The 17,990-nt window shown below is 44.1% G+C and overlaps 6 protein-coding genes across 6 annotated transcripts; 4 read left to right on the plus strand and 2 right to left on the minus strand.

Annotated features, from left to right (window-relative positions):
- Positions 1-1,250: 1,250 nt before the first annotated feature.
- Positions 1,251-2,797, plus strand: GL218_09588 (uncharacterized protein; the record flags this gene model as incomplete). Its single annotated transcript, XM_033586422.1, has 2 exons — positions 1,251-1,555; positions 1,618-2,797. The coding sequence occupies 2 exons, from the start codon at positions 1,251-1,253 to the stop codon at positions 2,795-2,797; spliced, it is 1,485 nt and encodes a 494-aa protein (XP_033435039.1).
- Positions 2,798-5,122: 2,325 nt separating this feature from the next.
- Positions 5,123-5,956, plus strand: GL218_09589 (uncharacterized protein; the record flags this gene model as incomplete). Its single annotated transcript, XM_033586423.1, has 3 exons — positions 5,123-5,631; positions 5,717-5,739; positions 5,802-5,956. The coding sequence occupies 3 exons, from the start codon at positions 5,123-5,125 to the stop codon at positions 5,954-5,956; spliced, it is 687 nt and encodes a 228-aa protein (XP_033435040.1).
- A 735-nt stretch (positions 5,957-6,691) lies between these two features.
- Positions 6,692-7,885, plus strand: GL218_09590 (Protein-lysine N-methyltransferase EFM2; the record flags this gene model as incomplete). The annotated part of the gene is made up of 1 exon (XM_033586424.1): positions 6,692-7,885. The coding sequence occupies one exon, from the start codon at positions 6,692-6,694 to the stop codon at positions 7,883-7,885; it is 1,194 nt and encodes a 397-aa protein (XP_033435036.1).
- A 387-nt stretch (positions 7,886-8,272) lies between these two features.
- Positions 8,273-9,902, minus strand: GL218_09591 (uncharacterized protein; the record flags this gene model as incomplete). The annotated part of the gene is made up of 2 exons (XM_033586425.1): positions 8,273-9,381; positions 9,455-9,902. 2 exons carry the CDS (start codon positions 9,900-9,902, stop codon positions 8,273-8,275), a joined length of 1,557 nt encoding a protein of 518 aa, XP_033435035.1.
- A 2,859-nt stretch (positions 9,903-12,761) lies between these two features.
- GL218_09592 (4'-demethylrebeccamycin synthase) lies at positions 12,762-14,287 on the plus strand (the record flags this gene model as incomplete). The annotated part of the gene is made up of 2 exons (XM_033586426.1): positions 12,762-13,635; positions 13,713-14,287. The coding sequence occupies 2 exons, from the start codon at positions 12,762-12,764 to the stop codon at positions 14,285-14,287; spliced, it is 1,449 nt and encodes a 482-aa protein (XP_033435038.1).
- Positions 14,288-14,671: 384 nt separating this feature from the next.
- On the minus strand, positions 14,672-17,129 carry GL218_09593 (Transcription initiation factor TFIID subunit 5; the record flags this gene model as incomplete). The annotated part of the gene is made up of 4 exons (XM_033586427.1): positions 14,672-15,776; positions 15,829-16,643; positions 16,698-16,898; positions 16,983-17,129. 4 exons carry the CDS (start codon positions 17,127-17,129, stop codon positions 14,672-14,674), a joined length of 2,268 nt encoding a protein of 755 aa, XP_033435037.1.
- Between the last annotated feature and the right edge of the window lie 861 nt (positions 17,130-17,990).

Below are 17,990 nucleotides of genomic sequence, written 5' to 3' on the forward strand. Positions count from 1 at the left end.
TTACTAACTTGGCCTTCACCACTTTTGCACCATATCCACTTGACCACCGGCCGGCTAAAGTGAGATACGTGCGTTCGACAGGGATCTTGTCACCTTCGACGCGTTAAAATATATTTTAATAGGCAAGCTTTTGGAAAAGAGTCTACTTCTAGAACGTTTCGAATAAGACCTGTACGGAGGTGCAGAGGGAACACATTAAAAAAACGCTAAAATTATTGGACTGACCCCAAGGGTAAAGGGGTGTAAATCAAAAAAAACCGATTAAAACTATATTGTTTATTACATATAAACCTTTAAATGAATAGGGTAAGTTTTAGCCATGATATATTAAATAATAAGTTTTTAATGCATAAAATAAGAATAAAAAAACGGGGGGAGAAACAGAGGAGAAAGAAAGAGGGAAAGAAAACGGGAGGAAAAGGACGGAAGAAAAGAAAGAAAAGAAAGAAAAGAAAGAAAAGAAAGAAAAGAAAGAAAAGAAAGAAAGAAAGAAAAGAAAGAAAAGAAAGAAAAGAAAGAAAAGAAAGAAAAGAAAGAAAAGAAAGAAAAAGAAGAAAAAGAAGAAAAAGAAGAAAAAGAAGAAAAGAAGAGAACGGGGGAAAAGGGAGGAAGGGAGGGAGGAAGGAGGGGAGGAAGGGGGAGAAGAAGGGGGGAAGGAAAAGAAAAAAAACAAAAGGGGAGAGGAGGAGAGGAGGGGAAGTGAGGAAAAGAACGTAAATTTAAAGTGAAGGAAAATAAAATTAGGATTGATAAGAAAGAAAAAAAAATAATTTAAAAATAAATATTATAAAACATTAATAAAAAAAAAAAAAATAATTAATAAATATTACGTAAATAATTAATAAACGCACAAATTAAAAAAGTTTATATTATCGTATTATTTTAATTTATTAAAATGATTTATTAATTTTATAAATAATAAATTTTATTTTTAAAAATAAAAAAATAAATATAATATAATATAAAAACATTTATATTTTTAAAAAAAAATTATATAAATAATTTAAAATTATATATAAATTTTACTATATCACGTTTATTTTTATCGATTTATTTCATTAAGTTATATATATTCGCTTATCGAATTTTAAAAAAAATATGGTTATACGTGGGGGTGGGTATAATGACAAATTTTGGGTTTTTTTAATGTGTTCCCTCTGCACCTCCGTAGACCTGCTAGGATCATCTCGAATCAACCGCAAGCCGTTGTGTTATATCCGGAAGAGAAGAGACTATAACCGAGTTAAAAGATGGCTACTGTAGAGAAACCGTTTCGTATCGTAATTGTCGGAGCCGGACTCGTGGGTCTTACTGCAGCACATATATTATCCAAAACGGATATCGACTTTGTTATACTTGAACGACATGAGAATTTAACACCCGAACTTGGCTCTCTCCTAAGCTTGTGGCCGCCGACATTTCGCATTTTTGACCAATTAGATCTACAAGATAAATTGGAGCCTGTTCTTAACCCTATCGACAATGGAGTCACCATGTCTGCCGACGACGGGTCCATATTCACATCGTGGAACCCCGGAGAGTTGATCAAAAAAAAGTACGTCAATCCAAAACCAAGGTAATGAGTATGGAACCAAGCTTATAGTTATCGTGATCTAGCCACGGGTACGGATTAAAGGTTACTCATCGCCCGCTCTTCATTGAAGCCTTATATCAAAGCCTGCCTGACAGTGCGAAAGCACGAATCAAGGTCAAGAAGCACGTCTTCAAAGTAAACGTGTCAGATGATGGAGTGGTCGTCGAGTGTACCGATGGTACCGTGGAAAGGGGCTCCATTGTGATAGGTTTAGACGGCGTTCACAGTAGAGTTCGCCAATGCATGCAGGCGATGGAGGAGGGTAGGGCAGCTCCGAGCATATCGGAAACCCCTAAGAGTCCCTACGTCACCACATACAGGATGGTCTTTGGAAGTATACCTATTCCTCCGACATTACCAAATAATGTCAATCACGAATGCGCGTCAGGACGTGTATCAACTCAGCTTCTCACTGGTAACTCTCTAGCATGGTTCGGCGTGTATGAAGCGCTTGATAAACCTACGTCAGAACGCATCAAATATACCGAAAAGGATAAGGAGGAGGCCATACAGAGATGGGGACATCTGTACACCGCTCCCGGCATGAGAGTGCGCGACGTTTTCGGCCTACAGGATGGAAACTTTGGTATGATCAACCTGGAGGAGGGTCGTGTAGACAAATGGTATTGGAATCGTATCGTCCTCGCAAGTGATGCTATTCGGAAACTAGAGCCTCACGCCGGATTAGGATATAATAGCGGTTTGGCCGATGTAGTTGTCCTCGTGAATAAGCTCCGACGCTTACTCGAGACTACTCGGTCACCGGATACGAAAGCCTTAGAAGCGGTATTCGCCGACTACCAGGAGGAGCGGAAAAAGGATGAGCCAATAGTTCATGACATGTCCATGCGTCGTGCTCGAGCTTACGCGTGGCTCAGCCCAATGGATAAGATCATGACTAAATACATCATCCCTTACACTAGCTTCGGAGTATACAGCACAAACCGCATATATGGGCCAGTCGTCTCCCGTGCCCCTGTCCTGGATTGGCTGGAAGAGAAGTCTGATACCAAAAACTTGAAAATACCTTACGCCCACCATCCTATTGTCAAGGGGAAGAAGTCAAAGAATGCGTTATCAAGGAACCATAGCTACTACAATCCATCAGCCTATATCGGAGTGGTCATTGCGGCTGCTCTTACTGGAGTGGGACTCCAGTATTACCATAGGATCTTGACAATGATAAGTCCCAAGGCGACCTAGAAATGAGAAGATATAGAGCCTTTTTCTTTCTTATTTCATACGTAATATATGGAAGAGGACGGGTGTAGTGACTGCAGACGGTTCTACTCCAAGATATGTCCTTAACATTAATGCATTAGTTATATTAGATATTAGAAAGGGTGGACTTAGAAGAATGAAAGATATGATCTTGCGATCGGGATTTTACCTGGCATGATTTAGGACTCCTTCTCAAGTCGCATTATAGGTACACGGGCGTCGAAATAATGCGCCCATAACGATCAGAGTAAACGTAGGGACTCGAGCTTGCTAATCCAACGAACCTAGAATCTAGTAAGTACCTCCTGTATAAATCTGCAAAGTCCTCTAGACGGACGACTCTTACACGGTCCTATTATCAGTCTCACGATCGAACCCTCCTCTCCATACCAAGATATCCTCCATATCCAGGCCCTGCTTCGTATTAGGCTTACCCTGTGCAAGACGTAGCTTTTCGAAATATACCTCATATGCGGTATAGAATACAGTGCTCTTAGTTCCTGTTTTAGCACCGTAGCCACGACGGAAGTCGTTAAGTTGTTTGGACTGGATGCACTTAACCGTGGGCGCATTGAGCTGTGCATACAGATCACGACATAATTATGACTGTGTTACTCTCGGGGTTTCCCAGATGCGCATTGATCTTCCGTCGAATCTCGTCGCATGAGTCTATCTCCTCATCGTCCAAGCAGATGTGCTTAATGTCCGAGAATAGAGCCGCCATTGATGACACCTTGGGACGCTACTTGCATATGCTTGAACTCGTAGAATTGGCCTTTTGCGTTTACTTCTTGTTCGTATTCGGCATCGCTGACTTCGCTGACTTCGCTGTTTGGCGTTGCTTTAGCCATGTCTAAGTGTTGTGATATGCGAAACTATTCTGGCCATTTTTTGGGCTCGGTTTATCTCAGAAAAGTACCTAATTCAGGGTATTTGTACTGCACTCAATAACTTGAGAAAATTCGATCTTGTTCATTATATTGACCTCGAGTAACTTTCCGATCCAATTACGCACAATGTCGTAACTAAGCATCATCTCGTCTTCGAAAATATCAGAACCAACGATGGCGTCTAGGTTACGATTGAGAGCTGCGAGTTCCTCTTCGAATGACATACCCGCCTTGCGCTTCTTACTCAATGATTCATTTCTTGTCATAATACCCTTCGTATTCGTAAGCTTAACTTTCTCTGATGCAGTCCTCGGTCGCACAGCTGCAGCCTGTACACTTCTGGCTTTTGGTTTTCCATTTCTTCGTGGTCTATATTGTAAAAAAAAAAAAAAAAAAAAAATTCATTTGTTAGTAGTGGGACACGCGTTGTATTCTAGAAGAGGCGTTTGGACCAGCGTAGCGGGCATAGGGCCTATTTACGCCTGGAGTTCCGTGCGCTAATGACGATCAGCTTTCTAGATACTATACGGATGCAATTTGAATAGCATCACTTAAAATCTAGCAAATGTGAAATATATTCAAATATAGGTAATTATAAAATAGAATTGTAGCCTTTTTTTAGCCATCGAAATAGAAACCAATTCGTTTCTCCCCCGGGTACCTTTACCACTCCCTTTTCATTGTCCTTTCAAGCACAACACTTGAATTTTCAAATAAATAAATTTCACAAATTTAACCCAGAAGGAATCTCTAACAATCTTTAACCAAAGACATTTCAAGGAGTTAAGGGAAGGGAAGAAGATAACGACATACTCTTGTGACGAATATCTAGAAAACAGTCTAAGAAACCTAAGTTGCCCTAATCTTCATTTACGGATATGAAGTACAAAAGGATATGAGCTTTCTTTATAATACTATTTAAGAATAGATTAATCGCCTCAAGTCATTTGAGGTAAAGATAGAATAATTATGAAGATGGATCTTTCCCGGCTCTCGGGTATATCGTTTACCATTGCCTATCTCCATACATCCTTTCCCCATAGTTAGAAGAACATAAAACTACAGGCACTTCTTGGAACATATTAAGTAATAGGGTTCGTTAAATTTAAGTTGAGTCTTAATCGAGGTGACGAAAGTGGCAACGACTTCTACTAGGTGCTAATCGTCTGGTTTCTAGACTTGATGGGCGGATGATGATCTTCCAGCTCTGTGGAATTGCCGAAACAACCCCACACAAAATTCATATGGCTATTCTCTTCGAGTACGACAGTATCATCTTCTTTGCCGGTTTTGACATCATGTAATAATTCATATTTAGGAGGAGCTACCCCGACTCGCCCCAGATGTAAGAATGGCAGTTATCTCAAGTTTCCCTTCCTCTTCTACTTGGTACCAGTTCCCATAGGCAATATTGAAGATGTTGAGACTCACTCTCGTCGCTCTAGGGCTCCTTGCAGCTCAGGCCGTAGCACAATGCACCCGCGAAGACCTCATTGCTGCTACTGATAGTCTCCTTGCAGCACAGACTGCGGGAACTCCCGACACGGTAGCTCCTCTGGCCGACACAGTGGTCTACTTGGAAGCATTTAAGACGGCTGATATCAAGACTGGAATACTGTCTCACGCGCTCAATATTGACTTCAACCGTAGTCTCCACGACACCACCCAATGCGCAACTTACACCGAGATCGTTGTCACAGACAAGGCGCACCCGTACGTCATAGGCACGCAACTGCGCTTCGCCGACGGAAAGATCGCCAATATCAGCTCTCTCGTTACTGATCAGGGCGATTGGCTTTTCAACGCTACCGGTACCCTCTACTGGGCATCCCAGGAGAAGTGGGACCCAATCCCGGAGGACCAGCGCGACAGCCGCGAGGTGATCCAGGCCGCAGCCGATGCCTACGCCGACCTCTTCAACGACAAGTCCGTACAAGTCCCTTCCCTGGGGACACCCTTGCGCACGTCTTGAGGGTGGTGCTTACACTGGCTCTGGATCCGCCGACGATAGGTGTGATGTCGGTGTTCCCAATGGTAAGTCATATCTATTTAGAACAACGAGGGAATTTGATAGATCACTAACGCTTAATTTGCAGGAGTCAATCTGAGCAACCGTCGTTATGTCATTGACGAGACTCTTGGTGCTGTTGACATCTTCATCGACTTTGCGACTGTTCCAGACAGCCACGAGTTCCGAGTCGAGAAAGGCAAGCTTCGCTACGTCCATACCATAACTGTGATGGGTGGTTAAATAGTGTGAGAGAAAGGTTTCATTCCTGTAGAGAGCCCAGTATTGCAAGTTGATTGAAAAGGAAATGATCGGATACGGATAGCACATGGGAGTATAGGAAATAAAACACTTTGAACAGTCTTACATGAAGAGATAGGGGTCAATAAGTATTCTACCATACTATGACAGATACCGCAGTAATTCATTTTCTAAAATATGCGTCTTTACTCGACGTATCGAGCGATATAACTATGAATATGCTGGGATGCAGCCATCGTGAAGACCGGTAATACCTAGATTAAAGCATTTAGAAACGTATGGATTTGAATGTACCTTGTATACCTAATTTAATGAAGTTGTTAGTTAATCTATAAAAAGTATTGATAAAATATCAAATATATAAACCTACCTACCTGTTATAATATCTTGCTCTGTCTAAGTAAAGATAAGTAAAAACAATTGTAGCCAACGGAAGAAGCACATGGGAAATGGCGAGTCAGGGGATTCGTCGCATTCACCGCTATCGCCGAGACTTTTCACGATAGTAACAAAAGTTGTGTGGCAAGTGGGTCTTATTCAAGATCCACTCCGTTGGGCCCGTTCTAGGCCCCGACGTAATAATCCATCTCACTTTTTTTTTCCTAATTCATAAAACCCTCACCAGTCGCTCGTTATCTTATGTTCATGTTTTTCCCTTTTTTCATTCGTTAGGACATCCACCCCGGAGACGGACCGCGAGTCTGACCGAGGACTCCAATGAACCCAGCGGGTCATCTGCTGTCTCCTACGAGCAGCCTGCCACCTTTACGTTCGTTGACTGCACTCAATAGGGACCGAATATTCTCGGCTCTAGATAACCTTTATGAGTTGTACTGCCCCGTCTCGTTACCACGGGCAGTTAAGTCGCAGCTCGAACATGGGAAGGCTCATGATGATTTACTAGTCCAACCGATCGACTCCGGCTACGTCTCCGAGGATGATATAGATTCGGAATATGATCTTGACGAGTTACGTGCAGACACCTTCGAGCGTAACTTCGCTATTCGCTGGTTGACTACTTTAATCGCCAGCGCGGAAGAGCTACCCCTGAGTAATGAAGACGAGCGCGAGCAGGCGGTTGATAAAGCTTCCTTTATCCTTGCCTCGTTCACCAAACTCGCGGACGGAGATGACGAAGAGGATTCCGGAATTACACGAGAATTTTCTTTCGAACTATCGTTATTCTCCAATCAGGGTTCTCCTGGGTTGAAGGAGTCTGGTATCCGTGAAAAGGTCTCGATAGACGTGCAACTCAATGATGCACCACAAACCTCCACAGATCACACCGATGTTGGCCTACAGAGCTGGGGTGCATCCATTGTTTTCTCTGACCTGTTATGTTCGTCACCAGACCGGCTCGGACTTAATCAAGAAACCCTCGGCTCGTCTCCGCGTATCATCGAGCTTGGTGCCGGGACGGGACTAGTCAGTCTTGTTCTTGCTAAAGCGCTACCTCACTTCGGTGTATCTGATGCCACCTTGATAGCAACAGACTATCATCCGGCTGTTCTTGAGAATCTACAGTCTAATGTCAAGCTCAGCCGGGTAAGCGTAGAGACATGCTTCCTCAATTGGTCCGCCCCTATCTTGGAAGCACCGCTCGACTTATCAGCAGACGTGCTCGTAGCGACCGACGTGGTATACGCACCTGAGCACGCTGTGTGGCTTCGAGACTGTGCGACCCGTCTGCTCGCACCTAAGGGTGTGTTCTGGCTACTCATGACTATACGCCCGAATGGCCGCTTCGAAACTGTGGTTGACTCTGTCGAAGCCGCCTTCAATGGATCATACTCCCAAACCTCAGACAATCGACATCTCGCAATTCTGAACATGGAGGGTGTTGAAAAGCGCCGTGGCGTTGGACGTGGAGATGAGAGTGGATATAAACTATTTAGAATCGGGTGGGCTTAGACGAATAAACTAGAATTAGAAGGGTGTTAGACTTATATAGCTAGACGTATGGCAGAGTTACAGTATAGAGTATTTCAGGGCAGCATACAAAGGCGTACTAGATACCTGAAGTTGTTTTTAATTTAACTATTATATTAATGCTTTAACTATATGAAGTTAGTATATACATGAAATAAAAATGATACCAGCCCACCTCGGAGTTCGAAACTTATATAACTAAGAGTTGTCAAACATAGAGGTAGGTATGAATAGGGAGTGTGATAGTAGATCATGGTATCTACCTATGTAGTACGGAACGCGCCACAGCTATATTACCCACCATCCTTATAGACTTAGAAATCTCGTTACCTCCAATCAGCTGCTCAATCCTAAGACTAAAGAAAGAAATTATTCTGCTCGCTTGACGGAAAAGGGATTTGGCGTGAAGATCCCATAAGGATCAACTCTCTTTCTAATCTCACGAAGTTTGTCATACTTTACCCTATCTTCATAGTAACAGTTCCACACAGCATCCAAATCCCATTCTCCGTACGAGCCCCAGAGCACACGGCGGTCCTCTTTTGAAAAGATACCGTTGGGGCCGATGGCCTCCTCATCGTTCACCTTTTGCCAGTCTTCAGCTCGCGTTTTAGTTTCATCGCTGTGGAAGCAGTCCATTGTGCACAAGATACTCGTGTCTCGCCAGCTGTACGCCGTACCGTTTCCTGCATTCCGCGTGAACATGGAGTTCTTCCCACCGAAACACTGTAGCTGTGCCGACAACCAGCACCGGTTGTGTTCGGGTCGAATGATAGAATCGATACGGTTGACAACCCAGTCGGCCCAACCGTCTTTAGCAAGCGTGTGCGAACGAGTACTGTAAGTACGCTTGACGTATGGGTGTTCAAACTCGCGCACGTTACGGAAAATCCAGTCACCAGTGAGCTGCGACATGGGCTTCTCCTGAACATTGCTGTTACCAAGAATCCAGTCGGAGCCCTCCTTAATACGATCAAACCATGAATTATCGCACACGTCACCACTCTCGAACGGCACCCACTGCGCAAACACGACAATGGTACGCGGCCACGCAATCAGTCCATTTTTGCCGTAGTACTCTGGGTGCTTCCGTGCCATCCACTCGTCAATTCCTGGGCATAGATCGAGTAGAGGAAATGCCGAGCTAAGCACGCTGATACAAAAGTCGTAGTTGCGAGGAAAGTTTTCATTGTCAGACATCTCAACAAGGATGTCAACTAGACGCTTCAAGGTTTGGGTGTCGTAGAGGTACATTGCCTTCATACCCTTAGAGCCGTTATAGTCTTGGTCGCGGTGCATCTGGATAGTGAAATGAGTCAAGACTCCAAGGTTACCGGGACTGCCACCTAAGAAAGCCCAAAAGAGATCTGGGTCAGTAGATTTGGTGATTTCCTTGAAGTTTCCGTCAGTGTCTACGATCTCGAGAGATAGTATGTGGTCCCCGAATAACCCGAAACTACGTCCCAGTTGACCGTAACCTATTTCCTATTAGTAACTGATGCTTTTAAAAACTGCAACTTCTATATGGACTTTCAACAAGGGGGATATTACCTCCAGTTTGTGCGTGTCCGCCGACATGAACCTCAGTGCATTGCCCATGAGGTACAAACAGCTTATGTTCCGTAACCCAAGCATTGAATTCCCCAAGGCTCCAGCTAACGCTGGTACGAGCATATGCCTTTCCATCTTTCTCGAAGATAGCTCGATCCTCTGGACCCCTAAATGAATGCTCTAGGTCCAGCTGAATATTTGGAGCGCTCGTAGACGAAGCTCCACTATATTGGTGGCCGCCTGTCTTGATGGCTACCGCGATTTTCTTCTCTTTAGCATACTTGAGGGTTAGTACAATATCCTCCTTCGTCTTAGGTTGGACAATTAATCCTGGGTTGAGGTCGCGTTCCTTGCCATAAGTTGATGTCGCGTACTGATACTTTACTTCATCGTATTCCTTTGCTCCTGGTATATATTGGTTACCACTGATACCTGTGATGGTTGCCATTGTTCTTGGGATGAATTTATGGATATTGATTTTGCACTTCATACGATGCTGACTATCTGAGGGATATATGCCTCAGTACTTATAGCCTTACACGTCTCTATGATACTCCGATTGTCACGAGGTGGAACTAAACAGCATGGAAACAAATTCGTTGTTCCGCAAGGAACTCTAACAACCTACCGATGGGGTTCACCCGGTGTGCTCAAGAGCTTATCATGTGCCTGACTCAGCTGTCAGCTCACGTCGTACGCATTCGACAATTCTTCACACCTTTAGCACGAGATGTATGATGCGGATATATCTTATTTGGTGGTATGCGAAGTCTTACGTTAGCACAACAAAGGACGCCAGTTACGGGAAGAAACCAGCCTACCACGTATTGTAAGACACTCTTAAAATACTAACCTAATGTATTATCTAGCAGTATTTATTAGTAATTGTAATAGGCAATCATTATTACCTTGTAGCCCAGCCTCACATTACGGTAGGTATTTTACGTAAGAATGACAATGCAGCAACTATTATAATACCTTTAGTTTTTTCGAGCTGAAAGCTAAGGTAGTTCTCTACTTTGAACTGGCGGAAATGAACGAAGAAAATCAATCAATCGATGAGTACCTATTATATATTGTCACATGAACCTTAGGTAGGTGGTTATCATTGCTTTTGCTGATTCAGTGGCGCCGGGGCGAAGACATGTTTTAGATAATAGATAGTCGACCATGTTTCACTTGGTTCGAGTTGGGGGTGAAAGTGGTAGAGTGGATGCAAAGCTGCAAGCCAAAGACCTGCAGATGGAGTGAGATATTTCGGTGTTTTGTTGCCAAGGTCGGTGACCATTACCCTCACCCGGACTGTCAGAAAGCAAACTCTCAGGGTAATCTGTCAGCAAACATGTCGCTATTACCCCGAGATTTGATGATACCACGACCATCTAGAAGTGTGGCTTAATCTAAATTTTTAGCCCCCTACCTAGGTAGCTATTCGTCGTGACTGCTTCTCGTTAGTTTATACATGACTTTATTATGACAGATGGTCTTTAGAATTAGGGGTAATGTGACATTATCAGATTCTGAGAACAGGTAACTTTCATCCTGCTGAAAGACAATTATATTGCCACCAAGATATTTAATTACATCACATGTACCTATTATGATGTAGAGGCGTCCCGCTTGTAAAGCTCACTTCTATTTTATATCTACTGATTACCTAAGACATAGTGCTTATAGATATCTATTAGATAGTAGAGTAAGATCAGTAAACCACTACACAATTACCAATATACGATGGAACACATCACTATTCTAATATGATACCTGGTAAGCTTCTCGAATCAGTTGTGGCCAGTCAATCCCAGCATATTCGCTAGGAAAGCGGTATTCCTTCTCAACAGACCTAGTATTCCCCTGAAAATTGAACCAACTATCCCATCTGATTCCAAGAGTCCCATAAACCTCCCAAACCGATGGCCCTCCTGAGCCCATCATCACGTACGAACTTTCAGGCCACACATAGCAACCACTGCCGCCGGAAAAGTTTATACGTTCCATATTTTGCCATGATTCTGATATATACCCACTATCTCCATTATCATCGGTAGTCGTAGAGCCTGCTACGTCTGTATCAAACTTACTAGAATCTTGAGATGAATCATGACTGAAATCTAAGTCCGACGGGCAGGAAGCTCCGTCCAGATCGAAATATAGTGCAATGATTTCGTCGACTTCGAGCTCAGCTCCTTCATATTGCGCCATGCTCTATAGTTTCTTAAATTTCAGTCTTCAACCGGAGACCTAAGTTTGACAATAGAAATAGAAATTGCTGCTGAGGGGGTTGTCAAGAACAAGAAACTATTTTTAATTCCTGCCCTCTCTGGTCATATTCCCAAGTGTCGGAGAACATGAAGCTATAAACGGATACCGTGACTATTTTGTATCATATAAGTATATCTTGTTAGTATATACGGGCGTATGTTTGACTCGAGTTCATTGTAAAATTTACTGAAAGAGAGAAAGGTATTATAGCATACAAAGATAGCTATAAGGAAGACTACGTTTTAAATATGAACAATAGTTAATTGTTAAGGACAATGCATTTAATGTAAAGAGACCTATAAAAAGCACATTGTTATTTTAGGTACGTAAACACTTAGATACTTTCGTGAATTTTGATCCTCGGGTAGAATTTATCGAGTGTATACGACTATTATGAATAAGATGATCACCACAGACCATGAGTAGTTCACGCAAGTTTGTTGATCGCCTCCCCGGGTCTACTTTTAGAAAGAAATCGTAGCAACGTTATTAAAAGTTTGAAATACCAAGTTAGCAAAAACATTTCTGGCGCTTCTAATAGATTTTAAAATTAAGACAGCCTCTAAGTGCCTCTAAAACAATGCATTATATACAGGTATACTACTTCTTTAATAGGTTCTTTATTGGATAGTTCCAATCCATTAAAAAGATACTAAGAAAATACCTACCTAGGTAATGCCTTTATATAGGTAACTTAGGTACCTAAGGTATAGCAACCTCTTATCCACCGTGTTCAAGTAAAAGGGGGAAAGGGGGCTTAGTCAGCTCCCTAGTCACATGTAATGGAATTCATCCGGGCACTTATGTACCTAGGTCCTAGGTAAAGTTCTAGGCAGCACAATAAGGTACCCAAGGTTAAGGCACAGCAACACACCCTAAAGAAAGTACTTTATGGGAAGGTGCTTGCCTAATAGTCTTACCTTAGGTATTAATCTTTAATATTTTAGCATCTGAGTTACTTGATTAGTGTAAAACTTAGGTCATATTAGTTCTAGTTATTTCGAAGCCGAACCCAAGCGAAAACACATAAACACATAAACTCGCAATGACCGACCTGAAGCCGATTCAAGCCGAAACACACCGCCCCTTTGTGCTAATCGTCTGTCACTCCTTAACGGGACACCTCTCTCCCCTAATCCGCATAGCTACAGCCCTTCATGCATTAGGCTGGGAGACCTTCTTCTTAGGACCGACCGCGCACCGTCGAGGTATAGAAGCGACCGGCGCCGTTTTTTTGCCTTTACGAGAAGATGCCGACCTCGACGATAAGGCGTATTATGAAAACCCACCTTTTCCTGAATACGCAGCACTGCACTGGGCTGACCGCGTGCTGGTTGATCTGCGCAAGCAGTGTCTTGACCCTCTTCCTACGCAATGGTCCTGCTTCGTAGACGCCTTGAGAGTATTGCAGACTCGTGATCCGGAGCGCAAGATTATCTTATTAGCCGAGGCGTTCTTCTATGGTACTTTACCGCTGTTCTATGGCGCATCACTTCCCCATGATTTGAAATTGGAAGAAATTCTGTTGGGATCATTGTGCGTATCGGTGACTATACCTGCGATCCGTAGTGTCGACTTACCGCCTGCTGGGTATCCCTTCCCCTTTGACTCGTCACCAGACGGCCGCGTGCGTAACGCAAATCTTTGGGAAAGAAGTTGGGAGCGCAAAACCAGCTACCTAGCCGCACTCTTAGTCACTAAGATGCGCGAGGCGGGTGCTGATCGCTGCGTCGATGAAATATTCCTCTCAGGCGCAAATTATCTGTGCCATGATACTATCCTACAGCTTGGCGTTCCTGGGTTTGAATATCCACGCAGCGATTGGCCTCCTGGCTTCAAGTTTGCAGGGCTAGTACAAGGCCCGCCACCGAGTTGCAAATCCGGAGAACAGCCATCCTCTCCTTCTCCTGCTCCTGCTCGTAATATAAAACCCCTAACTTCCCTTGGTGGTCTGAACTCACATTTAATACCGCCCTTTCTACCCTTCTACCCTCAGATCCGCGTCGCGCCGCAAAAAAGAAGGTTATCGTCGTCGCGCAAGGTACCGTAGAGATAAACCCCTACGATTTGATCGTACCTACACTGCGTGCCTTCGCTAACCGGTCGGACGTGCTGGTTGTTGCCATTCTCGGGTGGAAGGATGCCAACCTATCTAGCTACGGTGTCGATATTGAGATTCCGGTTAACGCTCGTATTGCTAACTACCTTTCGTACGATGCGGCACTAGCCCACGCTAACGTATGGATACATAACGCGGGATTCGGCGCTGTGAACCATGGTATTGCGAACGGGGTCCCCATGGTAGTCGCGGGCGAAGGAATGGATAAAACGGAAAACTCGCGACGAGTAGCCTGGTCCGGGATCGGAATCGACCTTGGTTGCGCGAAACCATCAGTTGAGCAGGTTAGAGGGGGCGTTGAACGCGTGCTAGAAGATGAACGGTTTACAGAACGTGTGCGGGAGCTACGGAAACAAAGCCAGGAGATAAACTGCTTCGATATGGTTCACAGTGAACTAGTTAGGATAATGAAAACACGGCCTGGCATTAAGCAACGGGGTCTAGAATCTTAATGAAAAGGGTTCGCATTTACTACCTGCTGCCAAATTTTGGCCCGTATTCACACGCAGAATGGTATCAGATTAATCAAGTTGCTTCCTGTAACACTTCCATCGACGATTAACTTCCTAACATCCTCCTATTTAGAGAATGCAGTCCATGGAGAGCCATCTCAATCCCCCTTCCAGTGTTTCTACATATTCGTATAATCAGCTTTTTTTTTTTGTTTGCATTAAGTTATACTTAATAACGCCGTGCCGAAGGGACATGCTTCGTGCCAGTATATGGTTAACAAGATAACCAACTTATCAAAACGTGTGCTCCTAAATATAGGCAATAATCTATTGAGAAAGGGTTGATAATTCCGGGTCGATAAGGTAACAAACGAGGCGTAGAATTTATCGAGTCGTATCCTGAGTCTCGGGATAGTAACATCCGCCGGCTAGCACGAGGTTCATACGGGTGAACTGAACCTTCATGACAGGTGTTTTCTTCGTCGGAAACGCGCTAATCTGGTCTGGTGTTATCATGACGTCCTTGCCCTTCCTCTTACCCGTACCGCCAGCTGCACCGCTGGCAGGTTGCGTTGTCTGCCCGCTTTGTTTGTTATCGCCTTGTCCACCTACCGCAACAATTGTGCTATCCCCGTCCTGTTGGTTTGCGGGACGACTGCCTTCGGCCGGCATCTCAACATCCCAAACGCGCACCGTATTATCCTGTCCACCGGATATGAGCACGTTACTCTCAACACTAAAACTGAGTGACCAAATTCCACCACGTCCATGGCCACGGCAACGCTTAATACGGGTAGCCTTATCTATATCCCATAGAAAGATGTTACCACCGATATCAGCTGACGCGAGGATCTTGCCGTTAGGGGCACACTCCATTGCAGATATGTATTCAGTATGGCCAGTAAATATACGAACGCAGTTGCCACTGACCACAGACCACATGCGGATCGATTTGTCTGTCTCGTCAGAAGCTGAGAATACATACGTGCCATTAGGATGCCATGCCACGGCCGAAATGGCGGTGTCGTGGCCGACAAGGAGACGTTGTGCCGATGCGTGGTCTTGCGACCAAACTCTGACGGTTTTATCCCACCCGCCAGTCACGAAGTAGTGACCATGTGGACTCCACGAGAGAGAGAAGACCGGGCCATCATGACCCCTGTATATGCAAAGGCAGGTCCAAACCTCAAGAGACCACAATCGTACTTGGCCATCGGCCGAAGAGGAAAGAAGAAGCTTGGTATCTGTCTCCGGCTGAGGCGAGCCTTCGTAAATATTACGATCTAAGTTGGCTACAGCATCCGAAAAAGCCACGGAATAGACGGGAGCAGAATGGCCGATCAACTTGCGGTTGTTAACTTTCATGTCCTTCTCGGGCCCCAGACGAGACTTCAAAGCTTTGCCGTCAAGAGACCATACGCGAATGTATGATTCTGTAGTTCCTACCGCCACAAGTTCTTGGTCTTTCGAGAAGTCCATGCACGAGATGCTAGATGACGTTAACGCGGAATTCTAAGCTAGCAAGCTAAAGTAATTCTTACCTCCCGAGATGATTGTGGAATGTAAACATGCAAACTGAAACACCAGGGCCTACACCACCGGTACGACCTTCAATTCTGAACCGATCTCGATTTTCTCGAACTTTCTGCATTTCCATGACGACGTCTCTTGCTCTTGATGGAGGGTATGGAATATCTGTTCGCTGTGGAGAATCGCCTGATTCTCTCTTGATAGGATGCATGGCATTGAATTCTTCTACTAATGTAGGTAATCCTTCTCGAGGTGGACGAAGTCTATCCTCTTCTTCCAGCTCAGCAACAACATCGCCCCGAAGATCGGGATCTATCGGGAGTGGTCCAAGCTTCAGGGCGGCGGTATTATCGAGGATGTTGCGGTTGGAAAGGCCACTACGGCTGGAGACACCTGGGATACCCTCTTGGATGTCGACTTCATCAAGTTCTTGATGACGAGCACGGCGGTAAATAGCTTCGAAGCTAAACGGCTCGATAGGACCCCGATCCACAGAATCAACACGACAGTGTTGCTGTATAATATCAAGAACTATGGCTCCGCACTGTTCCAACTCTCGTTCTAAAAAGTGGAATAGATGTCCCGTTAGAGACTTGCTAATCGGAATGACGTACTGGTTCTCTAGATACGCCTTGGCGAACGCGTTCTCCCGGACGTGTACGGAGAGGGTTATGGTAGACAGACTCTTCAACTCGTCATGATGCGTTTTTTGAAACCGGCTCCGGATTTGTTCCATAAGTTCCTGTGCATGAGTATAGGAAGCCTGGCTAACCAAGCGGAGGTAGGAATAAATGAAGAGAGGCCAAAGAATCTTCCCCAGCTCAAACTATCCACGGGTAAGATGACCGTCATCTAGTATTTAGCTAGGAATAATACATACCTTGTAAAGATCGACTCCGTTATCAATCCATCGTGCAAAATGTTTGAACGCCCTCAGATACTTTCCTGCGGGGAGGAACTTGTTTGGGGCCACTGCATCATTATGATCTCGAGGTTTCCCGTTCTCGTTAATATCCTTCACCTCCTGGCGGAATATTTCTTCTGTACGGTTATACCCTTTCTTAATGAGGTAATCGGTAACCTAAACGACGTAATTAGCCTTGTTTAATACTAAATAAAGTACAAGTAAGGTGAAAGGGAAAAGGCAATGCAAAACCAAGCATACTAGTTCATGGAAGGGTCTTTGTGGAGGTTTTGGTGTATTAGAATTCTGGAAACTAGTTTGACTCATGGGGATATGCTCGCCGGAAGCTCTAGGCCTCTTTAGAACCTCATTCTGGAATGGAAGTTGAGGAGCAGGACGTTTAGACATGATGATGAGTTATGAATGTAGATAGAAAATGGTCTGAATGATGATACGGATTTAATAGACCGGTATGCTTGCGCGCGTGTTTTAATCTTAGGCTGGCACAAGATAAATAGATATCGAGTGTTAATTTGGTAATTACCGATTAATGAAGAATATAAGAGATTGGAAAATGGGTGTTTGTAGTGATGGAACAGCTTGCTTCCAGAAGATGGTGACGAAGATGGCGTACGAAATTTGAAGATGATGACATTCAGGAGTGAAAGTTTGTTGTAAGAATAAAAATAACTAGGAGGTAGGTACGTAATTAAAAAGATAAGTTACGGCTTACGATTTGGTTAAGATTCTGATTGCTACTCCCAGTTGCTGTGGAAGCTGAGGATGTGGTGGGGTTGCTAACAACACCTGGAGTTGTAGTTGACGGCTGCGGTTGGGGGGTGAAGTTATTGCTAGATGCACCTCCAGTTCCAGCACTTTGTGGTGCTGGATTAGACATGGCGAAAGTTATACAGGATTCGCGTATTTTAATCGACTATGGGAATATTGATTCCTAGCAACAATAAGCTTATCATCAATACTACATCAGCATTATAGTAATTCCTATAGAAGCTGAATGAGAACCTAAAGATAGCATAAGTAGCGTTAGCATATTTGATGAGACGCGATGGGAAGTTTAGAAGTTTAGAGTTGAGGCTCAAAACTGAAAAGGACAGGCTGATGCAGGTACGTACACAAAATAAGGTTGAAGGCCCCACTAAGGTACGAAGTATTCCCGTGATTTATGATGATGATGCACATGCCAAAAAGTGGTCTGTGAGTACATAAAGCTCAATTAATTGAAGCTTAGATATTTTCTATGTACATAGG

This window comes from Daldinia childiae (genome assembly GCF_008694065.1).
Source record: "Daldinia childiae strain JS-1345 chromosome Unknown Scaffold48, whole genome shotgun sequence".
Classification (NCBI taxonomy): Eukaryota; Fungi; Ascomycota; class Sordariomycetes; order Xylariales; family Hypoxylaceae; genus Daldinia; species Daldinia childiae.